Here is a 24,212-nt window from a genome sequence, read left to right as displayed (position 1 = left end):
TTTCATTGCTGTTGAATTCAGAAGCCCACAGGGAAGCCCTGATGAGAGTTTTGGATCAAGCTTTTGTAGATCATGATGTGACTGTTGATCACTTTGATGGGATAATAGCCAACATAACAGCTTGCAACAATTTAAGCTTCTGTGATGAAGAACTCCCCGAGGAGGGTAGAAATCACAATCTTGCTTTACACATTTCTATGAACTGTCAGTCAGACTCTTTGTCCAATGTGTTGGTAGACACCGGATCTTCCTTGAATGTGATGCCAAAGACGACTCTTGCTCGTTTGTCTTACCAAGGAATGCCTATGAAGTTCAGTGGTGTAGTTGTCAAAGCATTTGATGGATCGCGAAAATCTGTTATCGGCGAAGTCAACCTTCCCATGACAATTGGTCCACATACATTCCAAATCACCTTCCAGGTCATGGACATACAAGCTGCTTATAGCTGTCTGTTAGGACGACCATGGATCCATGAAGCAGGGGCAGTAACTTCTACGCTCCATCAAAAGTTAAAATTTGTAACAAATGGAAAATTGGTAACGATAAGTGGAGAACAAGCCTTGATGGTGAGCCATTTATCCAATTTCTCTTTCATAAGTGCCGATGATGTGGAAGGAACGCAGTTCCAAGGTCTCTCTTTAGAAGACGAATCTTCCAAAAAGAAAGCATCGATCTCTTCTTACAAAGAGGCGGTAAAAGTAGTGAAAGATGGAACTACCACTGGCTGGGGGCAAGTTGTGATCCCTATCAAAAATGAAACCAGAGCAGGTCTCGGATGTTCACCAACATTCTCAAACTGCACCAAGAAAGATGAAACCCTTCGTCCAATCAAAGAAACATTCATTAGTGGAGGGTTCCTTAACCCAATTCCTCAAGAGGTTAATGTCCTTATCGAAGAATGTATCGAAGAAGGTCTACCTGATCCTGAAGAAGAATGGAAATGTTATCTCAATGACTCGGGATACATATCTCAGGAAGAACCACATCCTCCTTCAGAGAAATCCAAAGGCAATGAAACTGAACCTGTTCCTGCAGAAATCTGGGACACCTTGGGACAACCAAGTGGAAAATTTGATTATATGGTGAAATACACTGCACCTGAAAGTTCAAAGATTGCGATTGAAGATATCCAACCAACTGGATGGGGAGATTCCTTTGAATATGATAGTCAACCAGAAGAGGTTTATCAGCCCTGTCAATTTTCTCAGCAACCTGAAATTACTGAAGATTTCGGATTTAACGCATCTGCCAAGATTGATAATCCTGAAGATGGTTATTATCACATAAATGCCATTTTTGAAGATGAAGGGGAAGATGATCCCGCAGTTGACTTAGAAAGTGTCGCCGACAATGAGTCTCTTCATCCTGAAGATTGGGAAATACATCCTGAAAATTCTGAAGATTGTGACTCGTCTTATGCTCTTCAAGAAGTAGAAGAAGACCGTTTCAACTCTACAAAGAACAAGGGTGACAAACCAGGACCTTCAAATCCTGCTCGACCAGCGGTCAATGTCAATACTGAAGATAATTCTGGGGAGAATTTTCCTGAATACATAATACACAGAGGAGTTCGTTGCTACTGGAAAGCTGTCGACGTTCCGAATGTTGTTCGCCGCTCAAAGTAATCACCTCGCTGTTATTTTGACCTCCTGCCTTGCCCAAAGCAGAGAGATGTTATAGGGCTTTGCTTTTAAATGTTCCGCCCAAATAACTTTGTGTATAGGGCTTTGTTTTAAAAGTTTCCCTCTTTGTCCTGCCCAAGACAAATGAGTTTGTGTTTAGGGCTTTGTTTCAAAAATGAATCATAAATAAAGTGTCATTTTGAATTCCCTACATTATGTGTTTTATTTTTGCTTTTTTTCTGGAAATGGTAATCCTAAAAAACCAAAATAAAAAACTTTTCAAAAAATCTGCATACACTCTTGCATTCATAAATTTTCTGAAATAAATATAAATCACATGTGCAGATTAACTATTGATAAACCCATTGAATGCAATAACCCTATGCCCTCTCCCAACTTTGAGTTTCCTGTGTTCGAAGCCGAAGAAGAGGAAGAAGAGGAGATCCCGAATGAGATTTCTCGATTACTTAAGCACGAGGAAAGAGTCATTCTGCCTCACAAAGAGCCTTTAGAAAAGATCAACTTGGGTTCTGAAGAAGACAAAAAAGAAGTGACCATTGGATCGCTCCTTGATACTGATGTCAAGAGTAAGTTGACAGACCTCCTCAAAGAATATGTTGACGTGTTTGCCTGGTCCTACCAAGACATGCCTGGGTTGGATACCAATATTGTTCAGCATTACTTGCCATTGAAGCCAGAATGTCCGCCGGTTAAGCAGAAATTGCGAAGGACTCACCCTGATATGGCTAATAAGATCAAAGTGGAAGTTCAAAAGCAACTCGACGCAGGTTTTCTTGTCACCTCTGAGTATCCTCAATGGTTAGCCAACATAGTGCCAGTTCCAAAGAAAGATGGCAAAGTCAGAATGTGTGTTGACTACCGTGACTTGAACAAGGCCAGTCCAAAAGATGACTTTCCATTACCACATATTGACATGTTGGTTGATAACACCGCTAAGTTCAACGTCTTTTCCTTCATGGACGGGTTCTCCGGTTATAATCAGATCAAGATGGCTCCTGAAGACATGGAGAAGACATCTTTCATCACCCCATGGGGTACCTTTTGCTACAAAGTGATGCCATTTGGATTAAAGAATGCAGGCGCAACTTACCAAAGAGCAATGACTACTCTCTTTCATGACATGATGCATAAAGAAATTGAAGTTTATGTGGACGACATGATAGCCAAGTCCAGCACAGAAGAAGAACATATTGAATACCTTTTGAAGTTGTTTCAACGACTAAGGAAATATCAGCTTCGCTTGAATCCTAACAAATGTACTTTTGGGGTTAGATCTGGAAAACTCTTGGGGTTCATTGTCAGCCAAAGAGGTATCGAAGTAGATCCCGACAAAGTCAGAGCTATTCATGAGATGCCTGCACCAAAAACTGAAAAGCAAGTAAGAGGATTTCTCGGACGATTGAACTATATCTCCAGATTTATCTCTCAAATGACTGCTACTTGTGGGCCGATTTTCAAGCTTCTCCGCAAAGATCAAGGGGTTGTATGGACTGAAGATTGCCAGAAAGCGTTCGACAGTATCAAAGAGTACTTGTTAGAACCACCAATATTGATTCCTCCGGTTGAAGGAAGACCACTAATCATGTACCTTACCGTGTTGGAAGAATCCATGGGCTGTATGCTTGGACAGCAAGATGAAACCGGTAAGAAGGAGCATGCCATATATTACCTGAGTAAGAAATTCACAGACTGTGAGTCTCGTTACTCCATGCTCGAAAAAACATGTTGTGCTTTGGCTTGGGCTTCAAAACGTCTACGCCAATACATGATCAACAATACAACTTGGTTAATCTCCAAAATGGATCCGATCAAGTATGTCTTTGAAAAGCCTGCCTTAACAGGAAGGATTGCCCGATGGCAAATGCTGTTATCCGAATATGACATTGAATACCGTGCTCAAAAAGCGGTCAAAGGAAGCATTCTCGCCGATCATTTGGCGCATCAACCAATTAATGAATATCAATCTCTCAAGTTTGACTTTCCTGATGAAGATGTCTTGTACTTGAAGATGAAAGATTGTGACGAACCGTTACCTGAAGAAGGTCCTGAACCCGGATCAAGATGGGGCCTAATTTTTGATGGAGCAGTAAACGCTTTTGGCAATGGAATTGGGGCAATCATCATCACTCCCAAGGGTACTCATATCCCGTTCTCCGCCAGATTGCTATTTGAGTGCACCAACAACATCGCAGAATATGAAGCTTGTATCATGGGTCTCGAAGAAGCCATTGACTTAAGGATCAAGATCCTCGACATATATGGAGATTCAGCCCTCGTGATCAACCAAATCAAAGACAAGTGGGAAACTTATCACCCTGGCTTGATTCCTTATAGAGATTATGCAAGACGTCTGTTGACTTTCTTCAACAAGGTTGAATTGCATCATATACCTCGAGATCAGAATCGAATGGCAGACGCCTTGGCTACTTTATCTTCCATGTTCAAAGTCAATCATTGGAACGATATGCCTACAGTCAGAATTACGCGTCTTGAAAGGCCCGCCTATGTGTTTGCAACTGAAGCAGTCATCGATGATAAACCGTGGTTCCACGATATCAAACGCTTCCTTCAAACTCAAGAGTACCCGCTTGGGGCATCAAACAAAGACAAGAAGACTCTAAGGAGACTTTCTGGCAGTTTCTTCCTGAACGGAGACGTGCTATACAAAAGAAATTTCGACATGGTTTTGCTCAGATGCGTGGACAGACACGAAGCAGACATGTTAATGCATGAAGTGCATGAAGGGTCCTTTGGAACTCATTCAAATGGGCATGCAATGTCCAAAAAGATCTTAAGAGCAGGATACTATTGGTTGACAATGGAATCTGACTGTTACAAACACGTGAAGAGGTGTCACAAGTGCCAGATCTACGCAGATAAGATCCATGTACCGCCGACTCTACTCAACGTTCTCTCATCTCCGTGGCCTTTCTCCATGTGGGGTATCGACATGATTGGAATGATCGAACCAAAAGCTTCAAACGGTCATCGTTTCATCTTGGTAGCAATTGATTACTTCACTAAATGGGTCGAAGCAGCGTCTTATGCCAATGTTACAAGACAAGTGGTTGTAAGGTTTATCAAGAATAACATCATTTGCCGATATGGTGTTCCCAGCAAGATCATTACTGACAATGGTTCAAACTTGAACAACAAAATGATGAAAGAATTGTGTGAGGAATTCAAGATTGAGCATCATAACTCTTCTCCTTACAGGCCAAAAATGAACGGCGCCGTCGAAGCTGCTAACAAGAACATTAAGAAGATCGTCCAGAAAATGGTCGTCACTTACAAAGACTGGCATGAAATGCTGCCATTTGCTTTACATGGATACCGTACTTCAGTGCGTACTTCAACAGGGGCAACTCCCTTTTCTCTAGTATACGGCATGGAAGCTGTACTCCCCGTAGAAGTTGAAATCCCATCAATGAGAGTCCTCATGGAAACTAAGTTATCAGAGGCGGAATGGTGTCAAAACAGATACGATCAGTTGAACTTAATCGAAGAAAAACGTATGACTGCTCTATGCCATGGACAGTTATACCAAGCAAGGATGAAACAAGCCTTCAACAAAAAGGTTCGACCTCGTGAATTTCGAGAAGGCGACCTCGTGCTTAAAAAGATCTTGTCTTTTCAACCAGATTCTAGGGGCAAATGGTCTCCTAATTACGAAGGCCCGTACGTTGTCAAAAGAACATTTTCTGGCGGCGCAATGACTCTTGCAACCATGGATGGTGATGAACTCCCATATCCTGTGAATGCTGATGCAGTCAAGAAATACTTTGTCTAAAAATACAAAAAAAACAGCTCGGTAAGTTGAAAACCCGCAAAGGGCGACTTAGGCAAAAATGAGCGTCTCGGTGGACTGAAAACCTGAAAGGGCGGTCCAGGCAAAAATTAGAGACAATAAACAAAAAAATTCATCCTGGTAGATTGAAAACCTGAAAGGGCAATCTAGGCAAAAATTAGGGATTTATGACAAAGTAACTGCATCAGTCTGTACTTCGTCACCTGAGGAGTCTTTTTCCATCAAAGGATCTTCGATCAAATCATTATCAATCTGAAGCAACAAGCACAGTTGGAACTCAAAGTTGTTAAGGGGATAGTGGTTATTGCTTTCAATGTAGCCTTTTCCGCATAATTACCATTTCCAACTTTTGTAAATACTCTATGGAATCACGCCTTTAGCTGATTACCATCCTATTAAATAAATTTGAGCCTTGTGCCCCTTTGTTTGCAATCTCTAATTTCTTTTAGCTTGCAAAATGACGCTTTAATTGTGTTATTCACTTTTGAAAAAAGAAAAAATAAGTTTTAAAATGAATTTACTTCACTTTTCTTTTTCAAAATAAAAGCGAAATTTTCCTTTGAGTTGTGAACAACGGAAGGAACATCAACAGCTATCTCCATAGGAAGAAGCTCTTCTATCCCCAGTGAAAAAGCTCTTCTATCCCCAGTGAAGAAGGTCTTTTATCCCCAGTGACGAAGATTTCCAATCTCCTGTAAAGAAGCTCTTCCATCTCAGTAAAGATGCTTATCTTCCCCAGAGAAGTTTAAAACACGCAACACCATTCATCACCCGTGTTATCTACACCGTGTTGAAGAACATTTGCCAAGTATCTGGTTGTATTGCGACGTTGGTCCATCTCCAGTATATACTTCTTTGTCTGTCAGTATCGTCAGCATGCATGCTACATTCATGACATTCATCATATTTGCATCATTTATGCATTCTTGCGTTTTTCAATGATTGCTTTAAAATCACTTGTTCAGGATATATCTATCCTCGAAAAAAAAGAGAAAAAAAAAAGAAGAAAGAGAAAAAAAAGAAAAAGAAAAAGAAACAGGTATGGGCGTGTCATCTCTCCAAGTAGGTGGTCACCCATAAGCAGAAAAGAACATCTTCTTTCTCCAGTTCCCCACTGAGATAATTCCTCGTGGAAGAAGGTTGCTTTAGTTTCTCCTTTCAAAACAAAGGAGGAAATCCCCAGTTGAGTTCATTCCTCATGGGTGCAAAGTCTTGTTTGACTATTTCTTTCCAATTCATTCTTGGATAGAATCCTGTCTTTACCAGAGATTCAAATTCCGATTCCTCAAACAGAGTCGTGAAAAACAGACAATAAGCAATAGCCTCATCATCTGAGTAGCTTATGTCTCTTCCAAAAGCTTTTTTCCTCTCAAGGAAATCAATCATGAAGACCACTTGACAATCAGGGCCTCATTACTGTTCACAAGGCTGAATAACCAGTAATTTCCCTAGCAAAGTCTCCAGAATCATTTTATCACTCGGCTGATAATGGATCATGTCTTCAAAACCACTATCACAAGGCTGGTAGTCGGTAACCTTTTGTTCTGGTTATATTATTAAACATGTCTATCATAAGGCTGATAGTCGGTAATATTAACCAAACATTGAAACTCTTTTACCTTGTCAAGTCTATCACCATGCTGATAGTCGGTAACACAATTTCATACCTTTCACCTTCGCATTATTAAACAAGTCTATCCCCATGCTGATAGTCGATAATGTCGATAGGTAAGCTTTTCTTACAAAGCTATCATTCTTCGGTGAAGCATACACTTGCTTTCCCGAAAAGAACAAAAATGGATTCTCTTCCTTAAAACAGATTGAGGCATCCTTCTCAATATCTTTTCCCCAGTGGAGTCAGTTCTTGATATTCCCTCGGTAAAGATATCCTTGCATCATTCGCAATTTTGGTATCTTAGGTCCAAAATTTGCGTCTTCTGATATTTAAGTCTCTTCCACCCTATCAAAACAAAGATTTTCAATCTTCATGTCTCAGGTTGAAGAAACTTAAATAGGGGCATCTGTCATACCCCAATTTTTGACCTAAGATACCACCTCATATCATTGCATATGCATCATTTGCATCTCTAACAAATTGCATAGCTTGTGTTTGCTACTTGTGCTTAGCAGGGTTTAATCAGGAAACCACTCATCAGTACAAGTAACAATCAATTAGGGTTTTGTTCTCCCTTCATCTCAAAAGAACTATCTTCATCAACAATCAACATTTGGTCCTCAGAGATTCATTTCAACAAGCTCAAAGACTTTGAATCGACTGAATTAAGGTTTTGACTGAAGACAGCATACTCCTGACTTTTGCTCAGAATTTGACCTAATGACTTGGGACATGACCTCAAGACCCCAAGTGCATCATTTTGACCTAATCCATTGGCTCAGAACATCTCCTATACAAAGATTGATCAGACAAATCCTCAGATCAGGGTTTTTGAACTATCAGGGACTGAAATCAGGGATCACATTTGGGAAACCCTAAAAACCCCCAGGAAGTCAATCAAAGGTTTCAATCATCCTCAAATAATCCCTATGACAATATACAATGGAAATTACATCTCAATTCAAGACCTACAGGCATCAATTTCATCAGGTCGACAATTAGGGTTTTTGACCTAATTCACTGAACAACTGACTTTTTAATCAGGACATGGTGCCACAACTCAAACCATGGCTCAATATCCTCTAATACCTCAATATGATCCATTCATACTATTCATTTGATGAGGATAGCTTGTTTCACTTGAAATCTCCAGAAACGCGATTCGTCTGAAAAAGTCAACTGTACAAGATCACCATTGACTTTTGGGGAATTTTGGTCAACCATGACTTTTGAAGTTTTAAATCATCAATATATGATATGAGAAGTCATTTGATCAAGGAAAATCAAGAAAATCAATCAAGAATCAAAAGTCAAAAGTTTGACTTTTCATACTTAGAAAATTTTCTAAGTGTTTTTCAATAGTTTTTTCCAAACTTTGGAAGGGAATTTCTCAAAATTTCACCTACAAACTGAAAAAAACTTCCAACATGAAAGTTGTAGATTTTGATCCAATAAACAACTTTGACACATATAAAATTTTTCCATAAGATCAACCATTTAAGAGATATGGTGCTTCAAAGTTGGTACTTTTTGAAAACTTCACTTGAAATCTCATTTTCTTCAAAGTTCATGGATCTTTTTCACCCATTTCCTTAAAGGTCTTGAAGAAACTTTCAACTAGGGTTTTGAAGTGTGTAACATGAGCTTTCCAAAATGTCCAAGAGCATGAAAAAATATGGAGTGTAGCTATGGTTTTGAATTATGCATTTAGTGATCATTTTCACTTGAAATTTCAAGACATTTTCACTAAGTTATGAACCAAATTGCCAAATGGACCAAGTAATGATGCATAGAAGCAATAATTGAGAGATATTTTCTGGTTTAAGATCAGATAGGAAAGAGATAAGAAGCTTGGCCAAAATAACCATGGTTTAGTTACTTTAACCATTTGCATTTAATGTGAAAGATTCCACTTTATCCCTTAAGCCAAATCATCACTTCTTGAAGCAAGTTGCAAAGCTCTTCATTCAGACTCTTTGGCCTATAAATAGAGGTCATTTCCACTCTTCAAATCACACCAAAACCTCATAATCATAGGTTTTCTTTCTTCTTTCTTAAGTTGCAAGTTTCATGAGTTTCAAAGAGGAAGAATTGCAATTTCCATCTCTTGCAATTTCTGAGCAAAGTGAGGGTTCTAACAAGCCACAAACATCATATGGGATGTGTTTGATCCATCCATACACCCCAAAAACACCTAAAACTCAGAATCACTACCTCACTTCCCCAATATGCATAACACTAGCCTTATCATGCCAAAATCAAATCCAGGCCATTTCTGTTCAAACTATCACTTCTAACACCTTCCATATACTTCATATGAATGATCCAAACACTCACATATGATCTGTAACATCAAAATCATCAGATTCGATTCTCACACCATAGCTCTGCAGATCGGGTGCCACAAACTGATCAAGAGGTTCTCAGTTCATTCCAAGACTTCAAACATGTTCCATAAGGTCCACTGAAGGTGTTCAGATCAAGAAACAACATCTGGAATCCCTCATTTGCAGAATTCGATTTCCAGTTTTGACATTTTTAAGGTAAGCTCTCTTGAACTTCAAACTCTATCATACATGCATCATAAATGAAAAACTGCCATACTATCTTGTTTCTGCACCATCACTGAATAATAACCCTCAATCAATTGCATCATATCATGATCATACACGATTTCACAAAGATTTGTCATATTAGGGTTCTTCGTGTTCATCAGAGAATTAATCATCTTAGAGCAAAAATAAATGAAATTAAAGGTCATCATCATGTTCGTCGTGAAAAACCAAGTGGAATAGACCCTTTACCTGATCAAAACAACACAGATTTGATGAAATTCAAAATTCAGTTAGGGTTGTGTTCTTGGCGCGTTTTTGGTTTGGAAATTTCAAATATTTGTTTGAAAATATAATTGAATGGAAGCGTATCATAAACAAGCTGCACGCGCAGCTCAGTTGGTTGTTGTTTTGAGTAGTGAACCTCAGGGCGTGGGTTCAAGCCCTAGTGAAGACAAAACCTTATTTTTTGACACTATTTTTCTCTATTTTCTTCACAACTTCACCAATTAATTTAACCCATCAAATCAACTTATTTTTTCTTCATTTTTTAAACACTTCTTATTTAATATACATATTTTAAGAATATCAAAAAAAATCATCAAAAAATATTTATTTGATACATTTTTTAATAGTTTTAAAATGACTTGTTTTAAGAAATTTTAATACTTTTAAATATTATTTTTCATTTGATTTTCAAAGTTAATCACTTGTAAATATTTTTTGAAGCAAACCCTAATCATTTAAGTGTTAATTGAGGATAATCTTTTGTTTATCTTGATTAAATTGACTTCTTTCAAAATTGAAATCGTTTTAAAACAAGCGATCGCATTTCTTCTCAAAAACGATAAACCATTTCTTTTTGAAACTTTTGATTAAACTTTTTTAATTGATCAAATGATTTTCAAAACGAAGAGGGGCCTCTCGAATATTAGAGAGTGTAAGTCCCATTTCTTTTCCTTTTGTACAGTTTTTTAAACAGAAAACTTTTTCCAAATTACTTCCAAACAGTTTTTAAAACAATAAATCTCACCATCTTTTTTTTCAAAACCATCCACCCTGTTTTATGAAAATAAAACAGGGGCCTCTCGAATATTAGAGAGTGTAAGTCCCATTTCTTTTCTTTTTTGTACAGTTTTTCTTCAAACAGAATAAACTTTTCAAACAAATCTTCAAACAGTTTTTCAAAAGCGAAACCTCGCGCTCTGTTAATAAAACAATCAACGATGTTTTGTAAATACCACGGGCCTCCATGTAGGTATAAGTCCCGAGCCCTTTCGTACATACCCATTCCAGTACATGAAATTAGGTATTTCATTGTACGCCTTTTGTACATATCTCGATCAGTTTGATTTTTAACTTTGAATAACAAACCAAAAATGAAGGTTTCTTTAAATCTTCCCAAAAATATACCATGGGCCTCCATGTAGGTATAAGTCCCAAGCCCTTTTTGTAAATACCTGTTTACATAGCTTTGAATAAATTCAAGTGGACCTCTCCTCGAGTATGAGTCCCGAGCCCCTGTGTATACAAATGGATCATGCTTACAGGTATATTTCCTTCATAAACTCCATTATATACACACACTTTGTCATATATATATAATTGTTCATACCTGTTCATGTTTGTTCATACTTGTTCATGTTTGTTCATATGTGTGATATGTGTGCTTGTTCAACTTAGTACAACACTAGGTTCCCCATAGCCTCCTATTGGGCTTCGTGCAAAGAATCTCCACTAGTTTAGGTTAGGACATAGAGTATGGTTTCCCGGTGAAATCGCTCTAAGAGCTCAGACCAACTATACCATGCCTCCCCTTGGGCTTTGTACAAACGAGTGACCCTCCCATAGCCTCCTCTTGGGCTTACAATGCAAGGACCCTCGATTGTCCCTCCCATAGCCTCCTCTTGGGCTTACAATGCAAGGACCCTCGGATAGCCTCCTCTTGGGCTTCGTACAAGGACCCACGGGCTTCTTATAAGCATCCCCAATATCCAAATCAAATACCCTAGGAGATTAGACATTTATCATCTCTATGATAGGAGTATCTCTTCTATATCATCACAAACAATCAATCAATCAATCAAACTTTTTTGCCACAAGGCTGGCTAATCAATCCAACTTTCTTTTTGCCACAAGGCTGGCTAATCAATCAAACTGTTTTACCACCGTACTGGATGATTAATCAAAGTTTTTGTCACAAGGCTGACTTCATTGAAACTTTTGCCACAAGGCTGGCTGATTAATCAAAGTTTTTGTCACAAGGCTGACTTCATTGAAAGTTTTTGCCACAAGGCTGGTTAAACAACAAAAACATCTTTATCATTCTAAGCACCCTAAGTGGCATGGCCCCGGGCTTATAATGAAAAGATTTTCAAACAAAATCAAACAGATGTATGTGATGATATAGATTAGATACATCTAGCATTTAGACGACATTTGTCTATTTTCCTTTGCTTCCACTAGCATAAGTGGGAACTACGATTGCTCTGACTTTCTCAACATCCCTTTGAGAATACGTAGGCACAAGGTCGATCCTTGGCGAGCAAAAATAAAACAAAAAAAAACCATTCAAACCTTAGCACCCGTAGACCCCGAGCTACAGATGCTCTGATTCCCTCTAAGGGATATGTATGCAGAGGATCGCGATGATCTTTGCGAGCATAATCAAACAAACACCTTAGGTCCCACCTATTTCACAAGAACCTCTCAAGAATGGAATAAATAAAACAAAGAAACCTATAGAGTACTATAGATACGTTGGGTGCTAATACCTTCCCTTCGTATAACCAACCCTCTTACCCAAGATCTCTCCCCCACTTTTAAGGTTATTGCAACTTTTTTCCTTTTCCTCTTTTGGAAACAATAAAAAGTTTGGTCCGTACAAAAGAAAAATCATTTTTTTGAGCACTCGAGCCCAAAGAAGGCATCAGGTGTCTCATCCCAAAAAAAAGACAACGATTTTTCCCCGCGACAGGATGGTTACAAACATCAAGTGAAAGCTACTGGCGTAAGGCTTACCAAACAAGAAATGAATGATGATCAAAAGAAGCTTTTCAAGAATCATCATAAATGTAGGACTGTTTTGCTGAATGCTATCTCTCATGCTGAGTATGAGAAGATATCTAACATGGAAACCGCCTATGGTATATATGAGTCATTGAAGATGACCCATGAAGGAAATGCTCAAGTCAAAGAGACTAAAGCTCTTGCTCTAATCCAGAAATATGAAGCCTTCAAGATGGAGGATGATGAAGATATTGAGAAGATGTTCTCAAGATTTCAAACGCTAACTGCTGGATTAAGAGTTCCGGACAAAGGCTACATCAAGGCTGATCATGTAAAGAAGATCATCAGAAGCTTGCCCAGAAGATGGGGCCCAATGGTGAATGCATTCAAGATTGCAAAGAATCTGAATGAGGTTTCTTTGGAAGAGCTAATTAGTTCCTTGAGAAGCCATGAAATAGAGCTGGATGCAAATGAGCCTCAGAAGAAAGGTAAGTCTATTGCATTAAAATCTAATTTTAAAAAATGCACTAACGCTTTTCAGGCTGAAGAAGTAGATTCTGAAGAATCAGAATCAGAAGAAGAAGATGAACGGTCCATGATCTCCAGAAGGGTAAACCAACTCTGGAAGAGCAAGCAAAGGAAGTTCAAGAGCTTCAGAAGTTCAAAGAAACTTGAACGAGGAGAATCTTCTGGTGGCAGAAGATCTGACAAGAAGCAGGTCGTCTGCTATGAGTGCAATGAGCCTGGACACTTCAAGAATGAATGTCCAAAACTTCAGAAGGAGAATCCCAAGAAGAAGTTTCATAAGAAGAAAGGTCTTATGGCAACATGGGATGACTCTGAATCAGAATCAGAATCAGACTCTGAAGGAGAGCAAGCCAACTTTGCACTGATGGCCACAGTGGATGATGGATCATAATCTACATCAGAATCAGATTCTGAAGAGGTATTTTCTGAACTATCTAGAGATGAGTTAGTTTTCAGTTTAACTGAACTTCTGGAACTCAAGGCTCATCTTTGTATCAAATACAAAAAGCTGAAAAAGCAATTTGAATTTGAAACTAAGAAGATGGAATTGGAAAATTCTGAACTGAAGGAAAAAGTTTTAAAATTATCCAAAGATAGTGGATCTCCTTCCGAATAAGAAAAATCCATTCCTAGTCTCAATCATATTCTGAAAGAATATGACTCGAGCTTCAGAAAGTTCCTATCTAGAAGTATTGGCAGAAGTCATTTTGCTTCTATGATATATGGTGTTTCTGGAAACAGAAGGTTTGGTTTTGGATATGAGGGTGATACCTCACATAAATTTGAACCTGTTGATGATTTGAAAATCACATACAAGCCATTGTATGATCAGTTCAAATATGGCCACGCACATGATATTAGGCTCACATCACATGCACAGAGTTTTAACACTACACACACCAAGAAGCATGTGACACAACCTAAGAAATATCATGATGTCAAACCTAAAGAATATCATATTGTTCCCCCTGTTAACTATTATGCTAAACCCAAGTTCAATCAGAACTTGAGGAAGACTAACAAGAAAGAACCCAAGAAATTGTGGGTACCTAAGGAGAAGATCATTTCTATTGCAGATATCCTTAGCAGCAAAGAAGTCAAAGCACAAAATGTCATGGTACCTGGACTCTGGGTGCTCGCGACACATGACGGGAAGAAGGTCTATGTTCCAAGACCCGGTGCTTAAACCTGGTGGTGAAGTCAATTTTGGAGGAGATTAGAAGGGCAAGATTATTGGCTCTGGAACCATAAGTATTGGTAACTCTCCTTCCATAACTAATGTACTTCTTGTAGAAGGATTAACGCATAACTTATTGTCCATAAGTCAATTAAGTGACAATGGTTATGATATAATCTTTAATCAAAAGTCTTGCAAGGCTGTAAGTCAGAAGGATGGGTCAACCCTATTTACAGGCAAGAGAAAGAACAACATTTATAAGATTGATCTTTCAGATCTTGAGAAGTAGAAGGTGACTTGCCTTATGTCTGTTTCTGAAGAGCAATGGGTCCGGCACAGAAGATTAGGACATGCTAGTTTGAGAAAGATTTCTCAGATTAACCAACTAAATCTGGTCAGAGGACTCCCAAATCTGAAATACAAATCAGATGCTCTTTGTGAAGCATGTCAGAAGGGCAAGTTCTCCAAACATGCATTCAAATCTAAGAATGTTGTCTCTTCCTCAAGGCCGTTAGAACTTCTGCATATTGATCTGTTTGGACCAGTCAAAACAGCATCTATCAGAGGGAAGAAATATGGATTAGTCATCGTAGATGATTATAGCCGCTGGACATGGGTAAAGTTCTTAAAACACAAGGATGAGTCTCATTCAGTGTTCTTTGAATTCTGCACTCAGATCCAATCTGAGAAGGAGTGCAAAATCATAAAGGTTAGAAGTGATCATGGTGGCGAATTTGAGAACAGATTCTTTGAGGAGTTCTTCAAAGGAAGTGGTATTGCCCATGATTTCTCTTGCCCTAGAACTCCACAGCAAAATGGAGTTGTAGAGCGAAAGAATAGGACTCTGCAAGAAATGGCCAGAACCATGATCAATGAGACCAATATGGCTAAGCACTTCTGGGCAAAAGCAATAAACACTGCATGTTATATTCAGAATATAATCTCTATAAGACCTATTCTAAATAAGACTCCTTATCAATTGTGGAAGAACAGAAAGCCTAACATTTCATATTTTCATCCTTTTGGATGTGTGTGTTTTATTCTGAATACTAAAGATCATCTTGGTAAGTTTGATTCTAAGGCAGAAAAATGTTTTCTTCTTGGATATTCTGAACGCTCTAAAGGCTACAGAGTATACAATACTGAAACATTGGTTGTAGAAGAATCAATCAATATCAGATTTGATGATAAGCTTGGTCGTAAAAAGCCAAAGCAGTTTGAGAATTTTGCAGATATAGATATTGACATATCAGAAGCTGTAGAACCAAGAAGCAAAGCTCCAGAAGCTGAAAGTCTCAAAAGCAGTGGATCAGAAGATCAAGTTGCTGCTTCTTTAGAGAATCTTAGAATTTCTGAAGAGCCAACAGTCAGAAGATCTTCTAGACTCACCTCATCTCATTCAGAAGATGTGATCCTTGGAAAGAAAGATGATCCTATCAGAACTAGATCATTTCTAAAGAATATCAATCAGAAGCAGTGATCAGAATCAGAAGGTGTAAAGTTCTATTCAGAACAACACACCTGTCATCAAGTAGTTTCTGATGGTGAACACGTGTCTGTACGGTGAGTAAAAAGCGTGAAGAATCTGATGGGACGCCGCCCTAGGTAACTGTGTTAAATCATTTCATTTACCACGATCTCTCACCTAACGTCACTCATCATTTAATGCAATTGATTTCTTTTGATTCTGTAACTGTTCATTCTTAAAATTTTATTGCATTATTTTTCAAATCCGTCTCTATAAATACATTTTAAATCATAACGTTTATCTTTTTCGCTCCCATTCTCTCTTTCTTCTTGCATGCATTTTTGCAACCTTTTCAGTCTCTTCTCAAACCCTAAGCGCAAACCCAGAAATTGTTCTTCATTTTTTAGTTCTGTTTATTAGTTGCTTCATCATCTCACAATGTTAGCTCATCTGTCCCTCTCCATCTTCAAGAAGAAGTAAATCAGCAAATCACTCCGGTTATTGCCTGTTCTATTCCCAAGAAGGATTTGGAAGTTATCTGTGAACTCATGATAGACTTTGATAGTCTTGAAGAACATAACTTTCGTCTTAAGGAAGATATCATTTTTCAAGGGTGGGCTTCACTGTTTGCTGAGTTCTGTGGACCTGTTTACCCAGATCTTGTAAAGGAATTTTGGGTGCATGCAGTTGTCGCTCCTAAATCTATTCTGTCTTTCGTCCTTGGGAAGTTCGTGGTCGTTACTGAGAACATCCTTAGAATGATGTTCGATCTAAGAAACCCTGAGGGTGCTTTTGAAATTGATCAAAGGGCTGATTGGGATGATGTGTTGTCTACTCTTTACACAGACGTAAAGGAGACAAAACGTGTCAAGGACATGAGGGATCTTTATAAAATCTGGACCAAGATTCTTCTGGGTTGTTTCTATCACAGGAAAGGAAAACATGCTGCAGATTTTGTCAACAATGAGCAGAAATACATTATGTATTGCATTGCTACTCAAAAGAAGGTTGACGTTATCTACATAATCTTCAATCACATGTGGAATGCGGTGAGGGATTCCAGAAATGCCTTCAGAGTGAAGAATTGTACTATCATTCCTTTTGGAAGAATCATTACAAACCTTCTGGTTCACTCCAAGATTGTTGAGAACCTGGAAGCTGAAGGTACCATCAAAGACCTTGTCATTACCACGGGAAGTTGCTTGAATGCTCTCACTTTGAGAAAGATGAGTGTCATTGATGCTATTATCAAAACCCCTCAACCTCTTCCTGGAGCAAGAAGCAGAAGAGATCCTATTCTTGCTGACTTTGAACCCTTCTTCAGAAGTGAGGTACCAGGAGTCAGAGCTAGATATCTGAAGTCACTCAAGGAAGATGAAGGATTAAAAGATCAAGAAAAAGGTGCTCCTGCTAAAAAGGGTCGCAAGAAAACTTCTACTTCTAGGGTTGTTGCCTCGGAAGATGTTTCAGAAGCTGCTCCTGAAGCAGCTGAAAAGAAGGAAAGAAGGACCAAAAGAAAATTTGATCATCCTTCTGATAATCAGGTGAAGGTAGTTCAGAATGTAGCTGCTGCTACTGTTGAAAAAGTTGTTCCAGAAGAAGTTATTGCTGAAGTTGTTCAGGCTGTTTCAATTGAATTTGAAAAGAATAAGAAGGAGGCTGCTGAAAAGAAGAAGAAGAAGAAGAAGTCAAATAAAAATGTTGAAAATGTTAAAGCGGTTGAGAAGAAGAAGATCAGAAAAAGGAAGTTAATAATTAATGCCTCTGATGAAGATGAGGATGTTCAAGAAGCTGTGAATCAGCAAGCAGAAGCTGTGAATCAGCAAGTTAAAATCTCTCAAGGACCAACAACTCAAGCAGTTGAAGGTCAGAAGGTTGCTGTTAATGAGAAGAAAGCTCTGGAATCTGCCAGAAGGAGAGAAATCTCTCGTGGAAAGGCAAAGATTGTGGTAGAGCAGAAGAGTAAGAAGCGGAAGAAGCTTGAGGTTGTGTTCGAAGTTGTTCAGAAGGTATCCAAAGGTATACATCTCTCTGAACCTGATTCTGTTCCTGCTTTACGTTCAGAAGTTGCACCAATAGCTGTTGCCCAAACCCCTGAACCAGTAAATCAACCAGATAAAGCCCCATCAGAATCACCCATAAAAGTTCATGTTCTCACACCTCCCTCTTCTCCTGTAACCAAAACCCTTACTCCTCCTCCTTCACCCATTCCAGATGTTCCCACTCCTTCTCCACCCGCAACCAACCTTGTTTCTGACCTGGCCCTTGAAAACACTGTTCTTGATATACCACCCCTACAAACTCTCTTTCCACCTCACACTAATATATCCACTTCTCAACCACCTCCTCATGCAAACTCTGAACCCATTCCTTCCACCTCTCAAAACAACCCATGTGGTTCTGATCTTCCAGATACTGCATCACATGAGCAATTGCTCCGTGACTGCAATTACACTCCCAAGCCTCGTCCTGAAGATGAAATGGTAGTGTTAGATTCTGAGAACGAAGCAGAATCATCTTTTAGGTTGGATAGAGAACCTCAACCCTATTCTGTCCCTAACCCTGACTCTCCAATAACCAAAATAAAATCCCGCCAAGAATACCCTATTGGTGTAATTTTTGAATTAGTAAAGAGGAATCTCAGAAGAGTCTTTGATACTTTCAGAATCGATGAAAGTTTTGGCATGAACGATGTTGCTATGCGAAAGTTCTGGAGAATCTTCCGAAGAAAAGCAGATGCTTGTTTTGAAGAACTTCAGGAAATTTGTGTAGAAGCTGCTCCACGGCCTTGTGGATTTCTGAGAAGTTATGAAGACTTTTGGTTCGCTCGTCTCGGAGGGAGATATATCTTTGAGGAGAAGCTGTTCATTGGTGAACTTGAGGAAGGAAGAATTGCTGCTGCAATGGAAGCAAACCCTTGCAGGGAGATTGTGGTCTGGAGACCTCAATATCCAGTTCTGCTTGGATATTTCAAGTCACTCTTTGACTTTCTGAGGGAAAATCCTTCTGAGGAAGACCCAAGCTTGGTCATTCCAGAAGTTGTTGACCCACCAGAAGTTGAAGGTCCTTTTGCTCCTAGGAATCTGGCTGCCATTCTTCAAGCTCTTAAGAATGGAGATTCTGAGGTTCCTGCTGCAGAGTATGGAGATGCTTCTATGGAAGAAGCAGATGCTGAAGATCATGTTGCTGAAACTATTCCTATTGAGGAAAATCCTGCAAATGATCTGACTATGGAAGCTGCGAATCAGAATGCCATCCCTCTGGAAAGAAGTTGTGAAGCTTCTTCTGATGAACCTTCTCGTCTTGCAAGGACACTAGAAGTCATTCAGAAGAACCAGAATGAGCAAAGATCAATCAATGCTGAGTTTCGTGCTTTCATGGAGAGGCAGACTGAGAGTAACACTGGGATTCATGATATGCTGGCCAAGATCATGTCAAAGCTAGGGTCATCTTAGTCATTGAGTCTTAGTAGTTTTCTTTTGTTTGCTGCATCTGTTTTCTATGCATCTTCTTGCCCTCTTGTACTTCTGATAACTTTTTCTGTGCTATCAATGAAACTATCTTTTTTCTTCTCTCATATTATTTGTCTTGTTTTAAATCTGAATCTTTTATGTTTTTGATGTTATGACAAAAAGGGGGAGAAAAATGTGATAAGTGATCTGATTTATTTTATCAGTTGCTGGGAGAAAGGCTCCACATTTCTAACAGAACTTGCAAAGTTCTATGTCTTTGAGTGTTGTTTTTCAGGAATTGAAGATCTTCTTTAAAGCTCAACATGAGAAGCAAAGACATGGGGAAAAGAAATTCTATATAGAAACAAGCTCATGGAAATTGAAGCAGGCTGAGTGCTATAAAGCTTCGAGAATCAGAAGCAAGAAGGAAGAATGTTCTGATATTCTGATGATAGAATATGCTCTAAATCATTCTTATTGCTTATATGTTCTGATGCATGTTTTTAGTTATAAAATATGCTCTGTAACATTACTGATTGTTTGTTCTGATACATACTATATGTTCTGATACATATTTTATGTTCTGATTCATTCATGCTGACTTTTGTCGTTTAGTTTGTTCTGTAACATTTCAGGATGTAGAGATGCTCTGATGATGCTCTGGTACATTCAACAATGTTCTGATACAATCTAGCATGCAATGATTCAAGAAGAAATTCAAGCTCTGAAGCTGTCCAATGGAAGCAAGAATCAGAAGCTATGAATATTCTGAAAATCAAAGAAATTCAAGTTCTGAAGCTGTCCTATGGAAGCAAAAATCAGAAGCTATGAATGTTCTGAAGATCTAAGCATATGTGAACGTCTCAACTGAAATACTCACGGAAGTCTTTTAATTTATAAAATTCTTTTAGTATTTATTTCAGGGGGAGACTATTTATCTCAGGGGGAGACTGTTAATCTCAGGGGGAGACATATTCGCACACAATGTCTATATGCTTATGCTATAGCTGTGTAATTGTCTTTAGCCGTCTGTTATTCTGATTGCAAATTCATATCATTTATGTATGTTTTTGTCATCATCAAAAAGGGGGAGATTGTTAGAATAAGATTTGTTCTGATCAATATTCTTAGTTTTGATGATAACAAGCATATGAATTTTGTATGAGATAATGTGGTACTCTAATACTATGCAATTTCCATTTCAGGAATTATATAAAGAGTATGCACAAAATCAGCACAAGAAGCACTGACTCAGAAGGTTCAGCATGCAACATCAGAACATGGTCTGGCAGGACCTCAGAAGATGGTCAAGCAGAATCAGAGCATGGGTCTATGGAAGCATCAGAAGAACTTGAGATCAGAAGCAGAAGCACTGAAGTTCTCATGGTATCACGCTCAGAAGCACTTCAAGGTCAGAAGACAAGAAGATGCTCTGCACCAAGCTGTTTGACTCTGATGATATTCAAACGTTGTTTACACAAACATCAGATCAGAAGCAAGTACAAGATGGCAGGCTACGCTGATTGACAAAAGGAACGCTAGAAGCTATTAAAGGCTACGTCAGTAGACACAGCGGAAACAAGGCTCGAGGTAGTTGACAAAAGAGTGAAACATTAAATGCTATGCTGTACGGATTACGCAAAGCATTAAATGCTCCCAACGGTCATCTTTTCAAGTGCCTATAAATATGAAGTTCTGATGAGAAGATAAACACAACACTTGGGCATTATACAGAAACGCTGTCAAATTCAAAAGCTCTCAAACTTCATCATCAATCTCACTACATTTCTGTTGTAATATCTTAGTGAGATTTAAGCTTAAACTTAAGAGAAAATCACAGTTGTGATAATAGCTTTATAAGAAGCATTGTAACTCTTAAAAGAATTTGTTTACATTAAGTTGTAAGAACTAGAGTGATCAGGTTGTTGATCAGTATACTCTAGCAAGTCTTGGCAGTTGACTAAGCAGTTTGTTCCTAGAGTGATCAAGTTGTGATCAGGATACTCTAGAAGACTTAGAGTGTTTCTAAGTGGAAAACCATTGTAATCAAGTGTGATTAGTGGATTAAATCCTCAGGTGAGGTAAATCACTCCAAGGGGGTGGACTGGAGTAGTTTAGTTAACAACGAACCAGGATAAAAATCATTGTGCAAATAGTTTTTATCTTACTAGTTTTAAAGCTACACTTATTCAAACCTCCCCTTTCTAAGTGTTTTTATATCTTTCAACCGTTTCTTTCCTTAGCTTTTATTTTACGCACTAGTGTAGCGGCAAAAATGTGACTCGACCGTTTTCGCGCATTCGAAGTACAACAGAGTCGCCACCGAACTTTATTTATTCCAAGAAGGAAAGGGAAAATATCGATAAAACCCACTAATAAAAAAAGAGAAATGGATAAGATGGTCGTCGCAACCAAATTTAGGTTCGGGAGTCGGTTAAGCAAGGGGAAGGTATTAGCACCCCTCACCTCCATCGTACTCGATGGGACCCATTTAGTTAATCTTGTGATTGATTGTTAGCTTATATCTACTTGCGTTATTTATTAGGTTGGAAAGAATGAAGAAACAAAAAAAGACTTTTTATTATTGTGCTCGCCAAGACATTTGTATCTTGTGCCTACGTATTCCCTAATGCAATGGGAAAGTCAGAGCAATCGTAGTTCGGGCTAAAACTACGAAATGTTTTGTTGATTGATTTTAGCGAGAGGTACTCGATCGCTTTCAAATGGAAATACTACGCGCACATGGATATGATATCACTACAAGAATGGATAACTAAATCAAGATAAGACATGATTTTGGCCATCATCGCATTCGAGTGGATGATGTTAGATCTTCACATGTGGAAGTATGTTCGTATTGAAATTGAATAAGTGTCTCGTTTTATGAAAAAAAGTGTTTTAGAATGTAAAAGGGTATGAATGAATTGAAAGTTTGTTTGTTAGAAGAAGTCAAACATTTAAACAAAAGCTTAACGGCCATCGCTCAAATGTTTGAAAGAGAAAATTGTACAAGTACGTACAACCTCCTCGTAGGGGATGAAGATGATTTGATGAGTTGAAAGACATTTAATTGGATCCAAGTATTTAAACAAAAGCTTAACGGTCATCGCTTAAGATACTTGAAAGAGTGTTTGTTAAATTGATTTTTATAAAGTCTTTAATGGAGTTTAAACATCCAAACAAAGGCTTAACGGCCATCGTCTAAATGTTTAAAGAACAAATTGTACAAGTACGTACAAACTCTTCTTTCCATTATAGATAAAATGATTTGATTAAATGAAAGTGTTTTTTTTTAAAGAAAATGGTGAATTAAATCGAGTTTTATGGAGCGTTTAATGGAATCCAAGTATTCGAATAAAAGCTTAACGGCCATCACCCAAATACTTTTAGGACAAATAGTACAAGTACGTACGAACCCTCCTTGATTCATCCATTAAAACTCAAAACTCGACTCGATTAAGAAACTATTTTTATATCGTTTAAAAATATTTGGAAAGAAATTATATATGTACAAAAGAATATATATGTTTTTTGTCTTTTTATGAAAATAATAACTAATTAAAGGAAACTTTAAATTTGAAACAAACTTTTTAATATTTTTAAAAAAAAATTGAGAGAAGAAAGATTTACAAAAATCAAATGGGTCGGTGGGATGTGGCCCAAGCGCATAAGCAATCTGCCCACAAGGATCCTTGGGCTGGAGCGGTTGAACCGAGTCCACATGGCCCTCACCTTCTCCAAAACGGCAGCTGGGTTACAAGCAGAAACGTAACTCTCTTTCTCTCTCGCATCTCTCGCGATCTCATCTAAACCTCCCTCTCTTCACCGATTTCGCGATTGAACAAGCAAAGCAGGCATGTCAAACAACTAGGCAGTAAGAAACCCCAAACCCAACAACATCCCAATACCCAGATTTCATTAGATTTTATCGATTTCACATACAATGATGAAGCATAATCTAAAATCAACGGAAATAAAGCAGTGACGAACGAAAGCAAACCCAGGTATTCTCTTCTTCACGTTTGATTCAAACTTCTTCTTCTTCTGATACGCACTCTGTTGCTTCTGTGTGTTGTGTTGTATACTTCTATTTGTACGTTGCTGAAACGATGCTTGTGGTTCTGTTTATAGTGTAGGATGTGTGGTCGCGAGGGACACTAGGCAGGTGTTTTGAGGTTGTAGGTTGTGAGTCGAGTGAGGTTGTTGCGTGAGTTGTTGTTGTGGATTTGTGTTGTTGTCTAGGCTGAGTGAAGGATGGTTAGGGAAGGTTGGTATGTAGGGAGGTTTGCGGTTCAGATTGAGGTGAGGTTGAAGTTTGTGTGTATTGATGATGAGTGATGGTAAAGATGAGTGGCTGAGGGTATGAGTGTGTTTGGTTGAAGGTTAAGGAGAGATTTCTGCAGAAGTGTTTTGCAGGGGTTAGAGTGGTTTTTCTTGGTTTGTTTGAGAGGTGATTTTGTGGCCGATTTTCTCCCCTTGTGTGTGCTGATTCTTGGTGTTTATATAGAATAGTAGATTAGGGTTTTGATGAAAATTGGGGGGGAAATTGAAACGTTTGAACAAATTGGTGCTCTGATTTTGTTGCTTTCTTTGTATGCAGATATGTTTATCCATTTTGATGCAAATTTTGGACTGTTGTTGCAGCAAGTTGGTGGGGCAGAAGTGGTGGAGCAGAAGCGTGGCAAGACTTGGCTGCAACGTTTTGACTTCTTCTTCTTTTTTTTATTATTATCTTTACTTGTGGTGTAATAACAAAGAAATAAATTAAAAGATGGGCTTTATAAAAAACAAAAGGTGCAATTGGACCCTAAATGTCAAAACTTTTTTTTTGTTACATACTTTTTAACTAAAATAAAAATGCAAATTAATCTAAATCATCTACAACTAAATTTTTTTAATAAAAATAAACAATCTTTTATTGTCTAAGAATAAAATGAAACTTGGATGCAAAGCTATCTTT

The 24,212-nt window shown here is 38.3% G+C and overlaps 1 protein-coding gene across 1 annotated transcript in view; it reads left to right on the top strand.

Annotated features, from left to right (window-relative positions):
• Positions 1 to 24,001, top strand: part of LOC131597582 (uncharacterized) — a 46,454-nt gene extending 22,453 nt beyond the window's left edge. Inside the window, exons 2-3 of the mRNA XM_058870272.1 lie at positions 3,098 to 4,420; positions 23,853 to 24,001. Of these exons, the coding sequence (XP_058726255.1) occupies positions 3,098 to 4,420; positions 23,853 to 24,001 (1,472 nt within the window). The remainder of the gene's footprint in view (positions 1 to 3,097; positions 4,421 to 23,852) is intronic.
• Positions 24,002 to 24,212: the final 211 nt, after the last annotated feature.

The sequence above is a fragment of the Vicia villosa genome, linkage group LG4, assembly GCF_029867415.1.
Source record: "Vicia villosa cultivar HV-30 ecotype Madison, WI linkage group LG4, Vvil1.0, whole genome shotgun sequence".
NCBI classification, from domain to species: Eukaryota; Viridiplantae; Streptophyta; class Magnoliopsida; order Fabales; family Fabaceae; genus Vicia; species Vicia villosa.
Note: the sequence above shows the minus strand (reverse complement) of the source record. Positions and strands in the feature narration are given on the sequence as shown.